We start from the raw sequence: 16,207 nt of genomic DNA on the forward strand, positions 1-16,207 counted from the left end.
TAAAAAAAAATGCATTAAAAAATATATGTTTTATGTTTTTGATCCAGCAAAAGCATTGTGTCAGGTAGCCCAGAAGTTTACAGGAGGAATCAGCTCGAAATTATGCGGTAAGTGATAACAACAAACCTACATTGTTTACAATTGCAGTTCATTTGATTAAAGTATGATTGTATTTCCAAGCCGGCATATACAGTATTGTATATAATTATTTTAGTTTTTCTTTTGAAAACATTGAATTGTGTCTCCCCATGTAGCTTTACTTTATGGAGAGGGAGAAAAATCAGTGGACCCTGGGACCAAAGATGAGACTGGCTCACAAGACAAAGGAATGTCTTCTAACTACAATAACAAGACGTGCAAATGCCAAAAGGGTGACAGTAATTTTTCCTTATTATACTCAACAGGTATGTATTGCTGCTTTTGGCGATGTACATAGTATTTACATGCAATATAGGTATTATGTTTCTCAAAATAATGTGAATACTAATAATACTAAATACACTTTAACACATTCTGTTCCTGTTGGTATCTCCTGAGCAATACAGTAATTGCGAGAAGGCATCGGTGGCATTGAGAAACAAGTCAGCGAAAATAAAAAGGAACACTATATATATATATATATATAGACACATCATAGCAAAAATCATGTTAACAAACCAATGTTTTAATTTCACACCAAAATACGTGATATTTAAAAAACATCTGTACAAATTGTCTATTTGATAGAATACAAATCTTCTTCTATTCAAGAATCTGGTGTCATAATAATTTACGATTTAAACGTATTTGAGAGTATTTTATCCAATATACAAACCCAGGTTTCATTGTGCTCACTATTTGGGGCTTAGCCTTTAAGGTGTGATAGCGCAGATGATATTCTACCGCATGAGAAACCCCATTAACGTCATCTGCGCTATCACACCATACAGAATAAGCCCATATATCATATTTAATCTTTACTATAAGAAAATAGGAAGTCATTGGATAGAATATCTAAAGTTCTATTGTCTTTGTGGACAAGTACAAAGGATAATATTGGATTTGACAACTGGATTTGTTTTTACATGTATGTTTAATTAATATGATCATTGGTTTGCATGATGCAGTAGAGAGAAAAGGTTTCTCAATAACTGAGTTTCCTGAGGTTTCCCGAATATGTTTCAGATCTTCTACCAGCAAAAAACAGTGAAGGGGAAACACTGTCTTTCTTGCAAGACGTTATAGACATTTTACTGCAGTACGTGGTGAAAACTTTCGACAGGTCTACGAAGGTGATTGATTTTCATTATCCAAATGAGCTTCTTCAGGAATACAACTGGGAACTGTCCGAACAGCCACAGAACTTAGAAGACATCCTGCTTAACTGCAAAACAACCTTAAAATATGCTATCAAGACAGGTAATGTCATTTCAGTTGTCTCCACGTATTATTTTTTTCTGTACATTTATATGCAATATGAAAGATTTCTTTTTAAATTGCACTTTGAGGTTGATTATACAGGGCTAGGGATTTGTATGCAATGATGATTACATATTATAAGGACAGAAGCATAGACGAAGAAATGGAATTGTGCGAGTCAGACAGTCGTGTGTGTGTGTGTGTGTGTGTGTGTGTGTGTGTGTGTGTGTGTGTGTGTGTGTGTGTGTGTGTGTGTGTGTGTGTGTGTGTGTGTGTGTGTACTGTATGAATGATGAATTATGAATGATGATGATATCTGTGTGTACTATGAAAATTGTTTGGATTGGGAGTGCAGATGTACTGTATGTGGGTAAATTAGAGCTGATTTGTGCTCAGAAAGCTGGTGTTTTGGCAGTGGATGGGGTACTGACACATTTCTGAAGAAGTCCATACAATGGATGCTGATACACTGTAGCCCTTTAGTACAGGGTTATCCAGCTGATGAAATAGTTTTTCACTGGTGGGTGACTCAGTTACCTCTGGAAAAAAAAAATAACAAAACACCCATATATTCTTTGTGGAGGAGGGGACCCGTAGTGTATTTTTTTATCTTGTCAAAGGAAGTTTTATGGTTCTTATTTTTATACATAATATGTAGAGTGAGTGCACTTCAGTATGATAACACAAAATTACCTTTTCGTTAAACAAAACTGAAGTTTTAGATAAAGCATGAACTCTTTCAATGCTAGCAAGGTCTGCTACGCCTTTGCTTTCCTTTACTGCAGGCCACACTGGCAGTGAAAGGATTAAGCGTAAATGTACTAATTATTATTTTTTTCTACAATGGACTAAAATTGGGACTCACAATAATTATGTTAGATTGCCCTGAATTGCTGCTAATTGCTTATAAACAATACCTTCCATAGAATACAACAAGAACAATACGTGTTTTGGACTGATCAATAGCTGCCCTCAGTTAGCACATTATACAGTAACTGATGATTTGAATACATGATATTTGGTTAAATGACCCAATCACACCTGTTATTTGTTTATATTTAGGTCGACTTTTGTGCAGAACAATTCAATGTATACAACTGCTTCCCTGTACCATGTATTTCTTAAATAGATTGATGTATTATGAGACTTTTGTACATATAATAACGTGTTGCAGTACTTCTATATTCTTAGTAGTAATATTATAGATAATATAACAGGAGCATGTTATTTACTATTCAACCTTCTTACCTCGTACTAAAACTTCAATAACGGATCGTGGCATTTGTCGAAGAAATACAAGATAATGCAGACATTTCTTTGGTTATGCAGCTGATATCCTAAGTGATTTTGTGTGTATATTGGCCCTTATTAATATGCAAATGTTTGCCAATTCAAAAACATGTTTTAAAGCCAATTTTATCATTTACTTTTGCCAGAATGCATATATCATTTTACTATTTCACGTTTTTTCTTAATAAAGCTGACAGCAACCCTTAATGCTGATTATGTGTAACAAGTTTAATACCACGGTTATTCAAAAATTAATATGTGAAAGCAGTTCTTTTACAGTATATTATACAATTCCCCAAATTATAATTAATATATGTTATTATTTTGGCAACCTTAAAAAAAAAAGTTATTATATATGATGTAACATGAGTTTGTTTGTCCCACATCATCTGCTTGTACAGTACATGCTAGATTTGTGGGGATAGAACAAAATGGTAACCATTTCACCCACATGAAAAATGACTTTGTTCAATGCTTATTCGATTTGTTCTAAGGAGAAGTTTGGAAAAAGGGAGAACTGATTGTTAAACATTTTATTTTTTGAGTATCTTGATTTCCTGTGTATTTTTCAAACATATTTTTTGGGGGATTGGTCTAAATAGTAATAGTTCTGTTATGAGCATTGTTAAACATTGTTCATATATGACAAATACAAAGTTGATACAGGGATAGAATCCCCAGATATATAGATACATTTTATTAAAAAAAATCATACAATGCAAGATGTACAATATAAGCAGTGCAGCAAATATATAAAAACATTATGAGTTTCTTCAGATATGTTTGAAAGGGGCAAACTTTGTACATTGTGTAAGGTGATTGGCTTTTAGGGGTGTGTAAAGTAAAGGTATATCTAGGTGTAATCAGGTAATATTCTTAATAGTTAATTTTAGACAATTCTGCTTCCTAATCAATATTTTTTCAAAATCTAAAGCTACTGGATGATTTTACAATGAAAATGTAATCAGGGTGAAAAAAGAGAACGTGTTATAAAGGCAAATTATACAAAATATGCATACTGTATAGACAGTATTTATTTGAATTACCTTGGACAGCACCTTAAAGAGATGAAAATATAGAGAATAGTCCTGCATCCCGATTGTCATTCAGTTTGAGTCACAGGATTGCTTCCAACCCTCCTCCTCCTTTGTACCATTAACTGGCCCTACTGTTTATTCTCCAAGGTTTGATGGGATTCATTAAAGAGACACACAATCCCTGCGGACTCAGATCCCAGACACACCACACCATACTTTATATATTTGTGTCATACTGGGTTTGTAACCTAATGTATACAACAAAAGACAAAAAGTCCAATGCTATATCCAATATGACAAGTTATATACTTATTTATATATATGATTGTTTTTGTGGTTAATTTACTATTCTCTAGTATCACCTCCATGTGATCTTACCCAATTTGCTTTTCATACTATTGACCACCTATGACAATGAATTGGCATCTCTTTGTGATAGATTACGAAAACCATGATTCCTCATAACAATTACTCAAGTATCACACAATTATTTTTTTATGTACAATTGTGCATGCATATACAATCAAATAACAATTATAAGGTATTATTTAAATTCTTATTCTTCTTCTTCTTCTTCTTCTTCTTCTTCTTCTTCTTCTTCTTCTTCTTCTTCTTCTCATTGTGCTTTGAGATGTGCTGTTCCTGAAAAATATGAAGTAATAATAAATTGAATATAAATAGTTCTTGCTCAGTTCCCGTGAAATTTAATACATGTCCAGTGCTCATGTTGAACAAAGAGTGAATCACATGAATTACCAGTACACTGGGCCTAATAGTCAATTTCTCATTTTAAAATAACAATTCCAGTAGTTTGACTAAATATGACCAAGCTCTCAAAGGCAAACTGACAGGTATAAAGGAGAAAACAATATCTAATTAAACTGTAACTGTATACTGAGTTTTAATTTTTTTTACTTTACCTTGTCATCTCAGAAATGATTGGAGATAATGTTTTTGCCAGCCAAATAGGGCAAATCCTTCAAACATTATTTGCAGTCCCTTTCATGTGAATGGAAATAATCTGACCTTACTAATTCTATTAAATGATATAGAAAATTGCATCTCAGTTGAAAGCATTATTCTCACCACATGTGCAAGAACATGATAACAGAGCAGTGGCCGCCTGGCAAACGATGTACTGAATTGATGTTCTCTTTGCTTTTTCTTTGCTTTCTTTCTCTGCTTTGCTCCCTTGTACAAAACAGCTGCAAATACACCAAATTAACATAAGCTAGGTCTGTTGAAGGGAAATAGGGTTTTATCTATGAAATATATTGTTTCCTCAGTTAGTACTGGAGCCCAAACCAATTGATAGGATATCACTTCCTAACTAATTTCTAATGAGTCATTTATATTCAGAGTTTTAATTGTCCCAGTCTGTTCTCAAAACTGGAAGTCAAATCAAAGAAAAAGAGTCTTACATATTAAATAGAGTTGCAAATCAAATCACCCACTGAATACACTTTCATGCCTTATTTTCATGGCATTAATATTGATTTTAACTGTGTTTATTTAACATTGGCTATTTATGATATTCCTATCTGGAAGAAATGACAAATGATTGTCCTTTCCATGACTTTTAAAAATTATTATCTGTAGAATTAGGGAACGTCTGGCCTCTATTCTTGTTTTATTTCACTCTGGTTTTAAAATCATTAGTCATTTAAACCTATGTTTAAAATACTGTAAGAAGCAAGATATATACTGTACTTGATTGATTACACACACTTTAAAAAGAAATTACAAGGACTTAATGAGAGATTGCACTATTTTTGATGATGTAATTGTTTTCTTTTGAGTTAAGCAAATACAACTGTTAACTGAATATGGGACAACAAATAATTTTCATTTGACTAAAAAAAAGTATATCATATACTAAGTCGTTACATTGATTCATTATTTTTTTATTAGGGCATCCTAGATATTTTAATCAGCTGTCAACTGGACTTGATATGGTTGGATTAGCTGCAGACTGGCTGACCTCCACTGCAAATACCAACATGTAAGTACTGTAGCTAAGTATGAAAAACGGTTTCACATTTGCTAAAAATCAATCCTTTTACTACCTGAGAGAAATGCAGAGTTTACTTAACAGCTAAAGCAGCAACCCGTCCTGCTGTGTGTTTGTTTTTTACATATTTGAAGCAAAATTATTATATATATAATATATATATTTCAAAGGATCTGTATTAGGCATTAGGCAGAAGGTACAAAAATAGGCCGCCCAAACCGCACCCCCTTGAGAAAGGTCCTGTTCCGATATATATACACACAATATTAGCATTTTTGCGTCCGGTAAGAAGAGACCGACGTTTCCTTTCTCAAGGGGGTGCGGTTTGGGCGGCCTATTTTTGTACCTTATGCCTAATACAGATGCTTTGAAATACTACACCTGAGTGCAGTCTCTTCTTACCGGACGCAAGAATGGTAATATTGTTTATATTATTTGTTTGAGACAAGAACCCGCCTAACATTGAATTACTTTGAGTGCAAGCTATGGAATGTTTCTATATATATATAGTGCTTGTCTCAAACAAATAATATAAACAATATTACAATTCTTGCGTCCACTGGGGTCAGCCTCACTCTTGGAAATAGGAAGTCATGATATCATCATGTGAGACATTGCAGCTTTTGATTGGATGACCCTGCAACCAAATCTGTTTTTCCTTGCAAGTATTACAAAGGTAAACAATTACATATCTTGGCAAGCAAGGGATTTCTAGAGCTTTGAGTCCCCCAGTTCAGTTCAGGAGTACCCCCTGGTAGAGATGGGTGAATCTGTCAGAATCCATTCCAAGGATTTTTCTCGGCTTTAGGGGTGCAATCCGATCCATGCAATGAAATCCAGAGGCTTCTGTGGAATCCATGGCTGGAATCCATAGGCGGGATTATGCGGAGTCCAAAACTGAAAGCATTTATTTTGCCACTCTCACTTCTTGCCTATTTGTTGCACTCTGGTGAGGGATGGGAGAGGGTGTGTGGTACCGGTTGTGGTGGGGAATGGAGAGAGAAAGCTAGAAAATTTCAATTAAATTAGTTCTAGAGAGAGAAATAGAGAGAAAAAGGGAAATAAAAAGATAAAAAATTATCTAGAAAGAGAATTTTGTTGTTATACTTTCTTTTTACATTTTCTTTATTATTATGACTGATGGCAGCCAGGACAGGAGGGGCTTTGCACGTGTCCCTCCTGAGAGACTAAGAAGGAATTTTTCCTTTGGCTCATTTGGCAGTTAGGTTGAATCAGCAAAGGCAGTAGTATGTGTATCAGTGGATTTTCCTGCTAGTACCAGCCATTGGAGTAGCTGTAGTACTTGGGCGGCTGCAACCCTAGTTTTGAGCATTCATCATGAACCTGCTGTTCAGCCTGTGTCAGAGGAACAGGTTGTTTTGAAAAGTAGCTCTGCCTTAGAAGAAGCAGGTAGGACTGAGGATACTCCAGTATACAAGCGGCTCTCTGACAAGGTCTGTATTCCACTCTGCTGAACGGGAGCAAGGTGGCTGAGGTGTGCCATATACAAATGACCCAAAAGGCTTATTTTCAAAAGACCTCTTGTGAGTGCAATATACCACCCGTGTGTCTCTAGTAAATATAGATTTACACTACTGTGTTGTTCTGCTCCATATTTCTGAAGCTATTTGGAACAATCTTCCAGTGTTTTAATTATAAACACTGAATGTTACAGTACTTCTATTGTACACTATATACTCACCAAGTGTGAATACTATTAGTCACTTTCTCTCTGACCAGCTCTATATCACAGAGCTGTACTACAGTATGTTGTGGTTTATTCCGTATATTTTATGAACTTGGAAGTCACTGTGCGCCTCAACATCCACACAAAGAAGGACTGAGGATCTGTAGGCTATTGCCATTTGATTAATAGTGAGTTTCTGTCAGGACCACCTTTGTCCGCAGCTATTTCTTGTGTGTTATTAACTTAAGGTGATTTGGTCTGTATAATGACAGAGACTGATGATTCTTCCTGTGCCCAGGCCCAACTTTTGTTTGAAAAGGTGGGCGAGCAGGAGATACATGTTGTGCGTGAAAGCAGGTGAGTCTGTTGTCGGGGTTGCTGGAGCAGGGACCAGTTCTAGCCATGAGGAATGTGGTAGTTCAGGAGGTGAAAACGCAGACAGGAGGAGTAGGGAAGGGAGCAGCGAGTGCTTCAAGCATTGAGGAGGTTGTGACTGCTGTAAGCCCATCTGTGTCAGGGAGTGTGAGTCAAAGTTCGAAAGGGTAAGAGTGACATTGGTGGTGGTGATGGTGGCTCTTCTGATGAGCTTATCGAGAAGCATCATGGAGAAGGTGAGGCGGAGGTACACGGATGTGCCTCTCGAAGATGTCATGGTGGTAGTCACCAGGTTAGCCTACATAGTATTCCAATGATGATGAATGGAGCAAAGGAGCACAGCAATCAGCAAGCAAACAGAAGAAATCCTGCATGAAAAAATATCACGGGCAACTCCAAAATAAAACTGAAGGGTATTTGTTAGATAAGTTCACAGGAAGGTGAAAAAGGCAAACGCACAAACGCAATTCGTCCCGTGGGACTTTCTCAAGGTGTAGTACACTAACATACCTTCTTACTTTATGTAGCCGCCATTTCGCGCCAAAAGTTCAGCAGTGCCGCGCCGCGCCTGCGCACTGGGGATGCGTCGCTCCACTGTGATATCTCCCCATGTACAATCCAACTCCTCGGCGCATGGGATGACGTCACTAGCGAGTGGTTCAGAGAAGGAGTTATTACCTCAAGGAAACACACCACCAACTTGGGATACTTGCTGCTACTCTGAACTTTTGGGAAATACCACTGATACATTTATGAGGGAACTTATGAATCTTTTAGATTTGGGCAAGGTTCTGAACGTTCTTTCGGAATGCGGAATGTGATTACATAGTGAATTCCAACCCTGTAAAACATCTTTCACCATCTTCCAAATATCCATGTCACTTATTTGCCTGCCCGCGAGACCTATTATTTCCAGTATTGGATCTTTGAAGGGTGGTCTTTCTCATTATATTGACTATATCTTGCAGTCTTTTGTAAAAAAAATTTTACTATCACACGTTCTGGATTCTGGAGATTTATTGTCTCAACTAAGGGAGGTCACATGAGGTAGAAAATACATTTGGGGTTACTCTCGATGCACCTTACTCTATACCAGTGATTCCAAACCTTTTTTGTTTGGAGGACTCTTACTCCCTCTTTTCCTCACGCTCTCCCTCCCCCTCTCTCCACTCACTCGCCCCTACCTTCCGTCAATTACCCCACTCTCACTCAATCCCCCTACAAAATACATACCAAAAAACCCCACCCCCCTAAATACATATAACCCTACCCCGCAATACATAATAAAAATACCCCGCCCCCACCAATTCATATTAAAAATGCCCCGTCAATACATATTAAAGGTGTAAAGTGAGAAGGGCTGAACTGCTCCAAGGAAAACAGATTTGGGCCGCACGGGTAAAATCATCATCATCATCATCATCATCATCATCATCATCATCATCATCATCATCATCATCATCATCATCATCATCATTATCATCATCATCATCATCATCATCAACATCATTATCATCATCATCATCATCATCATCATCATCATCATCATCATATCTCCCCCAGCACCCCTCATCATCCTCATTATCATTAAATATGAGGTACAGCAATGGGCACTATTTTTTCCCCCTTGCATGCCAACCTCTTTTTGAGGTGGTGGGAGGTAACTCATATCTCTGGTGATAAAAACACATAGTGGGAATATATCATATACTGTATATATATATGTAAATATATATGTGTGTGTGTGTGTGTGTGTGTGTGTGTGTGTGTGTGTGTGTGTGTGTGTGTGTGTGTGTGTGTGTGTGTGTGTGTGTATATGTGTATATCTATATATCTATAGGTATATATAGATATCTATATATATATATATATATCTATAGGTATATATAGATATCTATATATACCTATAGATATATATATATACATATACATATACATACATATACATACACATACACATACACATATATATAATATATATGATTTACAGATGATCTAATATTTTTTGGAATAGAGACACAGATACACCTTTTTCCTGTTTTGAATACCTTCATGGTAACACTTCAAACTTGGTTTTCACTTATAATTGGAGTTATCATCAAATTCATTATTTAGATCTGTTGCTGTATGTGGATCTTGATAATAATATGCAGACTAATACTTTTTGTTAGTCGAATTCTTGAAATACAGTACATTCTTGGGGGCGGACAACTGTCACCCCCATAATATTTGTGGTGTACCAAAAGGACAGTTCCTAAGTCTGAGGCAAAACTGTTCTACTTTACCTGACTTTATAAACTGATCACAAGATTTATTTCAATGTTTTTTTGAGAGAGGATGACATGGATTTGCAATAAGCTTTTGAGGATGTTTTGACTATAGAGAGATCATCATTATTTAAAGATTCCTCTTTCTATGACTATAAACTAAATAATAAAAAAAAAGATAATTAAAAAATGTAAAGAACATTCTGCTACATAGACTAGGATAAATTCTGGGGGTTTCAGGGAGGATCCTGAGGTAACCTTATTTATTTCCCTGTTCCATAGATACAGTAATAAAGTTAAATCAATTGTTCACAAGCATTGGAATTTATTGTGCCATGACCCCAATTTATTGCGCCATACACAACGACCGTTTCGACCTTAGTAGGTCTTTTTCAAGTGAAAAAGACCTACTAAGGTCGAAACGGTCGTTGTGTATGGCGCAATAAATTTGAACATTTTGCAAAATCCGTGGAGTGCTGGATCTCTCTTTTTATCACAGTCCAAGTGGATGTTTGACAGGTATCCTTGAACCAGCAGCACCGGTAATACTTTTTGGTTTAATTCTTAAGGTGTGCAGCATATCACTGTTTATTTGAATGATCCCAATTTAGGAATATATGTTGAATCTTGCCCCAGACCTTTCTTTATATGAGGTAAAACTACTGCCAATTATATCTCTCCAAGTTTTGTATGTTCTACGGTTACCAAGCCATTTACTTTATCAAATAAGGGGTCGTAAAGATGTGGACGCTGTACGGCTTGTCACTTTATGAAACTCTCAACTTGTTTTTCTTCAGAATTTCCCACAAGATCTCACACAATTAATTCATTCATAAATTGTAACACTGAATTTGTTATATATTTGCTTTCATGTGGATGTTGGACGCGCTAGGTGGGAAGAAGAACCAAGTCCCTTAAAATACGCATTATGAAGCACTTGAGACTGATTAAGAGTGGGAATACCCAGCATCCAGTGTCAAGACATTCCTCTAGGTGTAATTTTGGCAATAGAGATAAACAAGAAAACAGGGGGGAGCAAGGGTTAAAAGGAGAAAATGCAGTCTTCAAATATAACGCATATATCAAACCACATAAGGTTAGATAAGCCAGGGAGGAGGGTGGGGGGAGATAAATAAATATAGATCCACAATACTTACACGGCCCAGTGTAAGTATAAATATAACAGGAGGTATCTGTGATAATCCAATTCTCCTACCCCGGTCCGTGCAGCAGGGGGCCTGGGTCACTGGAAGGCGATGGTATGATGAGGGAACCCTCACTCTGCCACTCTATCCCAACGTCTCCCACGTGGATGGTTATCAAACAGATGGTGAGGCAAATGTATTAATGACAAACCGACAGATTTAATCGGTAGGTGCTAATGTTTATACAAAGCACTCACATAAACACAAAGTCCTCAGTCAGCACTCGTAGTACAGGCGCACGCCCTGCAGCTGCAGTCCCTGCTACCGCGTCCGGAAGGCAGGGAAGTGTGATAGGCTCTCTCTTCCCCCCTCGGTCCAAAGGGTTACCGGCAGAGAAAGGGGTCTTGCATAGGTAGACTCAATCCCGAGCCAACAACTTATAGTTGGGTCGTTGTTCCACATTATTACTTGTTTTAGTTGGGCCGCCAAATAGTATTTCGTGATATCCGGGACTCCCAGACCTCCGCAATCTTTTGGAGCTAGCAAAATTGTTCTAGCAACCCTTGGTCTTTTGTTTTTCCAGATGAATTGAAAAATTCTATTCTGGATATTTTTAAGTTCTGCTAGTGGAATGTCTATTGGTAGCGTCTGGAAATAATATAAGAGTGATGTGAATTATTTTAAAGCCAGAAGGTAAAGTGGAAAAAAAATCCTCCGTGGTAAAAAAAATATATAATGTGAAAGAGAAGCTCAATAGGAATATGGGAGTAAATACATACTCTATATATACAATTTAATTTCTTTAGGTATAAAGCAGCTCCAAAACAAGAATTTTTCCAATGGTCAGATAAAGACGAAGTAGGATCTTCAGAGTGAAGAATATCCCACAATATATGAAAATAAGTGGAGAGAAAATATAGTGCCAAACTGTTAAAATAATCAATCAGTGGGTATGGTGGGCAAGATTAGTGCCACCCACGTGACTGTAGATGTGTTCAATCATTTGTTTAATGGGGTTTAAATCCTCCTATTTGCAAACTGTAGATCTTACATATACATCTTCATTGAAGCGTAAATGGATGTTTCTTCCAATACATATCAATGAAAAAGAAACAGATATAGTGCAACAATGCTTTATATAGTAAAATCAGTAGAGAAAAGTATAAAACGCACAAATTGAAGGGTTTACAACAGCATGTATGATTATCAAGGACTAGATAAGTACTCCAGGACTTTCTCTGTATCAGATGCAGATCTTCTAGCACTCAACAGCAAGCGTGCAACTTCCAAATTATGCCTCGGTTTGAGGCGGGGTGGTATCGGTGCAGTCGTCTTGAGAGTTAGAGGGTCTCTGGCTGCGTTGTGTTGTTAGATCCCATGCGTTTCACTCACAGATAGCTTCCTCAGGGACTTTGGAAAGTCCGGTTCAAATTCTGATTTACATAGTCTCTAGACTTCATGATGATACAATGCAATTGAATGCATAAATGTCTTTAATAACAAATTATCTTACACAATTGGGCAACAGACATTGAATTAGCATATAAAAGGACAACATCAATATAGATACATTTCTGCAAGAGAAAGAACACATTTTAGAAGACTAGCATAACATTCAGATACAATATATTATATATGTATATATTTAATATGAAAATAGGACAGTTTTAAAAGGTGCAATCAGCAAACAATTAAAATAACTTCTGTAGTCATATTAATAATGGAAAGTTGACCACTAAATATCAACAAAATCTTGTTAATTCCAACTATAATATTATGCTAAAAAACTTTGTAATATAAAAATATTATAAAAATTGGATTAAAAAGAATGACATATAGATTGCAATTCTTCAAAAGATATACTTAACTTGTTTTAAATACAACCTGCAGTAATTTTTCACCATATAGACATAGGGTATACTGTACAGTAGTGATAGATTCTATATTTATCTTATGGTCTCTTAAATTCTTGAATATAATATAGATTGGGCATAGAAAAAAAATTGAATAAAAAAAAATGAAATGTATGAAAGATACAGTAAGTGATGAATAAAAAATATATAAAGGAAATATTTGTTTTATAATAATTACACCAAAAATAGTTAATATCTATATATAAGTTTATCCCTAAAAGCTAAAGAGTACGTAAATGGAAAATCAAAATGATTCTCTTTGGGAGAGGTTGACAGTTCTGTTTCCAACTGTCCAATTGGACTGTACTTGCTCTACAGTATACCTAAATATACCAAACCAGTTGTGTTTGACTGAGGACATTTCTTAAAATGTAATGGTACACTGTGTTTCAAGACCTAGGGTAATGTTTTGAATATGTTCCAATATGCAGATGCTTAATGTGCAGACTGTGCATCCTGCATATTGTACGTTAAAAGATAGACTACATGGTCACTTTAAGAAGGAATACAACTTGACATTTTTGTAACTATTTCTTCTATTTGGAGATGTAAAATTATGTGTTTTAGTATGTCCGAATTGACATGCTTTACATTTCTCTCACTTGACGAAACATTTTGGTTTTTCTGTTAAAAACTTGTGTCTTTCAATGAGTTCTGTTTTTTTCAAAGCAGCTGGTGCTAATCTGTCTTTTAAATTTTTGCTTTTGGGAAGACTACAGTACTTGTGGTTTGTCTGGTAAATAGTCTTTTGAAACTGTATTACATCACTTATGTTTGGTGAATCTTTGTTATATTGGATCATGGAATAAGATTCACTTGTGTGTTTTCTTTCTCTTTTGTTTTAAAATGTCAGTTCTATCCATTGTACCTATTTTATCTTTTGCGGATATAACTATTTCATGGTCATACTTTCTTTCAAGAAATTTATTTTCTAGAGTCTTCGGGCCTAATGCTATAAGCAGCGATAAGCCCCTTATCGCCAGCTTATCGCCAAAAAAGTCTACAGCGATTAAGTAAGCCCCGTTAAGCTGGCGATAAAAGCAGTTTTATTGCCGGACAAAAACCCAACAAACGCGCAGCGATAAACCACTTATCGCCGCTTATCGCCAGCTTCTCAAACTCGCTCAATTCTAGTAGCCCCGATCAGCTTATCGTGGCTGATCGCCGCTCTAGAATGGAGATTTTCTCTCCAAATCGTCTCACCACAAAAAGTTGGCAAGAAGGTGGGGAGAAGATGCTGAGAAGCGGCTTGACAGCACTTAGAAAAAAATAAAAATTCCTGCATCGGACTCCGGAGCTGATACCGGTCAATATCAGCACAGGAGACCCCCGGCATGAATCCCATGCAATAAAAATGCATTTACAGGCAACTTCATTAACTTAGCGGCTAACCACTAAGGCAAGGAAGGGGTTAACCACCAGTGCCATGCTTATTGAGGGTAGCGGGGGTGGGGGAAGGTTGAATTGGGCCTTTGGTGGGTGTTTAGGCCTTGCGGGGGGCTTGAAGGTAGACTTAGCCCTTCATTACCTTAGTGGTATTAACCGCTAAGGTAATGAAGGGGTTAACCCCTTCTGCTACCCACCCAGTAGGCCTAAACATGCATCCTTTGGGCTAATACCCCTTCACCCACCACCGTTACCCACAATACAAAAGAATGCACACAGCAGCCCTACTAGCCACCTCCTAGGCCACCATTACACTTTTTCTTTTTTCTTTTACTTCTTGAAAGGGACTGAAGCCAGCCAATCAGAATGGCTGTGCTTCATTTCCCTTTAAGATGACGTCACAAAATCAAACATGGCTGCCGTCACATGGTCTACTACAACCAATCATATTTGGGATATAATTTTCACAATCTGATTGGCTGAACTACCATGTGACTGTGGACATCTGGTGATGTAATGTTAAAGGGGAATGAAACACAGTCAATCTGATTGGCTTACTTCAGTCCCTTTCATGACGTCACATTAAAAAAAAAAGGGCACATGGTTTTAACAGCCAATCAGATGACGTGTGAACAATTTGCCTCCCAAATGTGATGTCACAGGCCATATTTAAGGCCGAGACGTCTCATTTGAGCTCAAGAAGCCGTCGGCTCAACATCGTGGATTTAACATGGAGATATTGGATTAACAGATGAAGATAAAGACAGAAGAAAAAGAAAAACAAGAAATAATCACAGATGAAGAAAGAAGAAGATGATGGAAGATTACAGAAAGAAGAATTTTGTTACCTGTCCTTGATCTTTACGGTGGATGGCGTTGGATTGTTGTTGGATTTTTTTTCCCGTGACTTCACAGTATGATGGTTTGCTGATTTTCCAGGATTCGGAGGGCCAAAGCTTCTAAAGGTAAGATAAATATTGAATGTATGTACTTTTATTTTTACAGTTTTTTTATTGGATCTTTCTTTTTTTATGTCTTTCATTGCCCATTGAATGTAATGTACTAATCTGTGCCTGTTTATGGTACAGATGAATATAGTGGGAGCCATTGCATTGTCTGGCAAATGCATTTCTTCTATTGACTGTTTTATTTTCTATTTCTTTTTATTGTTTAAATTAAATTGATTTGAATTGTCATGGCTTGTTTTTTTCTTTTTACAGATTGGTTAGCGATTTTATTTAATGATGTATTTTGGTGGTTACTGGTTTAATTAATGTGTTGTATGTGGTTGTATGAATTAATTGTTGTGTTGGTTACTGCTTTTATGTATTAAATGTATTTTTTGGCTGGTGGTATGATTTATGTAATTTATTGCATAGTGGTTTTAATTATTTTATTGAATGCCTAGTGGTTTTATTTCTTTAATTGATTGGCTAGTGATTTTAATTAGTTATTTGGTTGGTTGGCTAGTGGTTTTAATTTTTGTTTCTGGGTGTTTTGGTGCTTGCTGTATCTGTTTTAGTATTGTGTATTTTTGACATTCATACTTTTGTATTAGGGTGACCATTGACTGCTATAGTAGCTTATCATGCCCATATTATATGGTATGATATACTACTATGCAACTCAATGGGTACAGGGTGGGTATAGTGGGTCCTGGGTGGGTGGCTAGGCCTCCCAGGTGGGTAGTGGGGCAGG

At 36.5% G+C, this 16,207-nt stretch overlaps 1 protein-coding gene across 1 annotated transcript in view; it reads left to right on the forward strand.

The window, feature by feature from the left end:
• Positions 1-16,207, forward strand: part of GAD2 (glutamate decarboxylase 2) — a 105,538-nt gene that overhangs the window by 1,658 nt on the left and 87,673 nt on the right. Inside the window, exons 2-5 of the mRNA XM_075587615.1 lie at positions 48-107; positions 255-404; positions 1,165-1,398; positions 5,637-5,727. Of these exons, the coding sequence (XP_075443730.1) occupies positions 48-107; positions 255-404; positions 1,165-1,398; positions 5,637-5,727 (535 nt within the window). The remainder of the gene's footprint in view (positions 1-47; positions 108-254; positions 405-1,164; positions 1,399-5,636; positions 5,728-16,207) is intronic.

Source organism: Ascaphus truei, chromosome 2, assembly GCF_040206685.1.
Source record: "Ascaphus truei isolate aAscTru1 chromosome 2, aAscTru1.hap1, whole genome shotgun sequence".
NCBI lineage: Eukaryota > Metazoa > Chordata > Amphibia > Anura > Ascaphidae > Ascaphus > Ascaphus truei.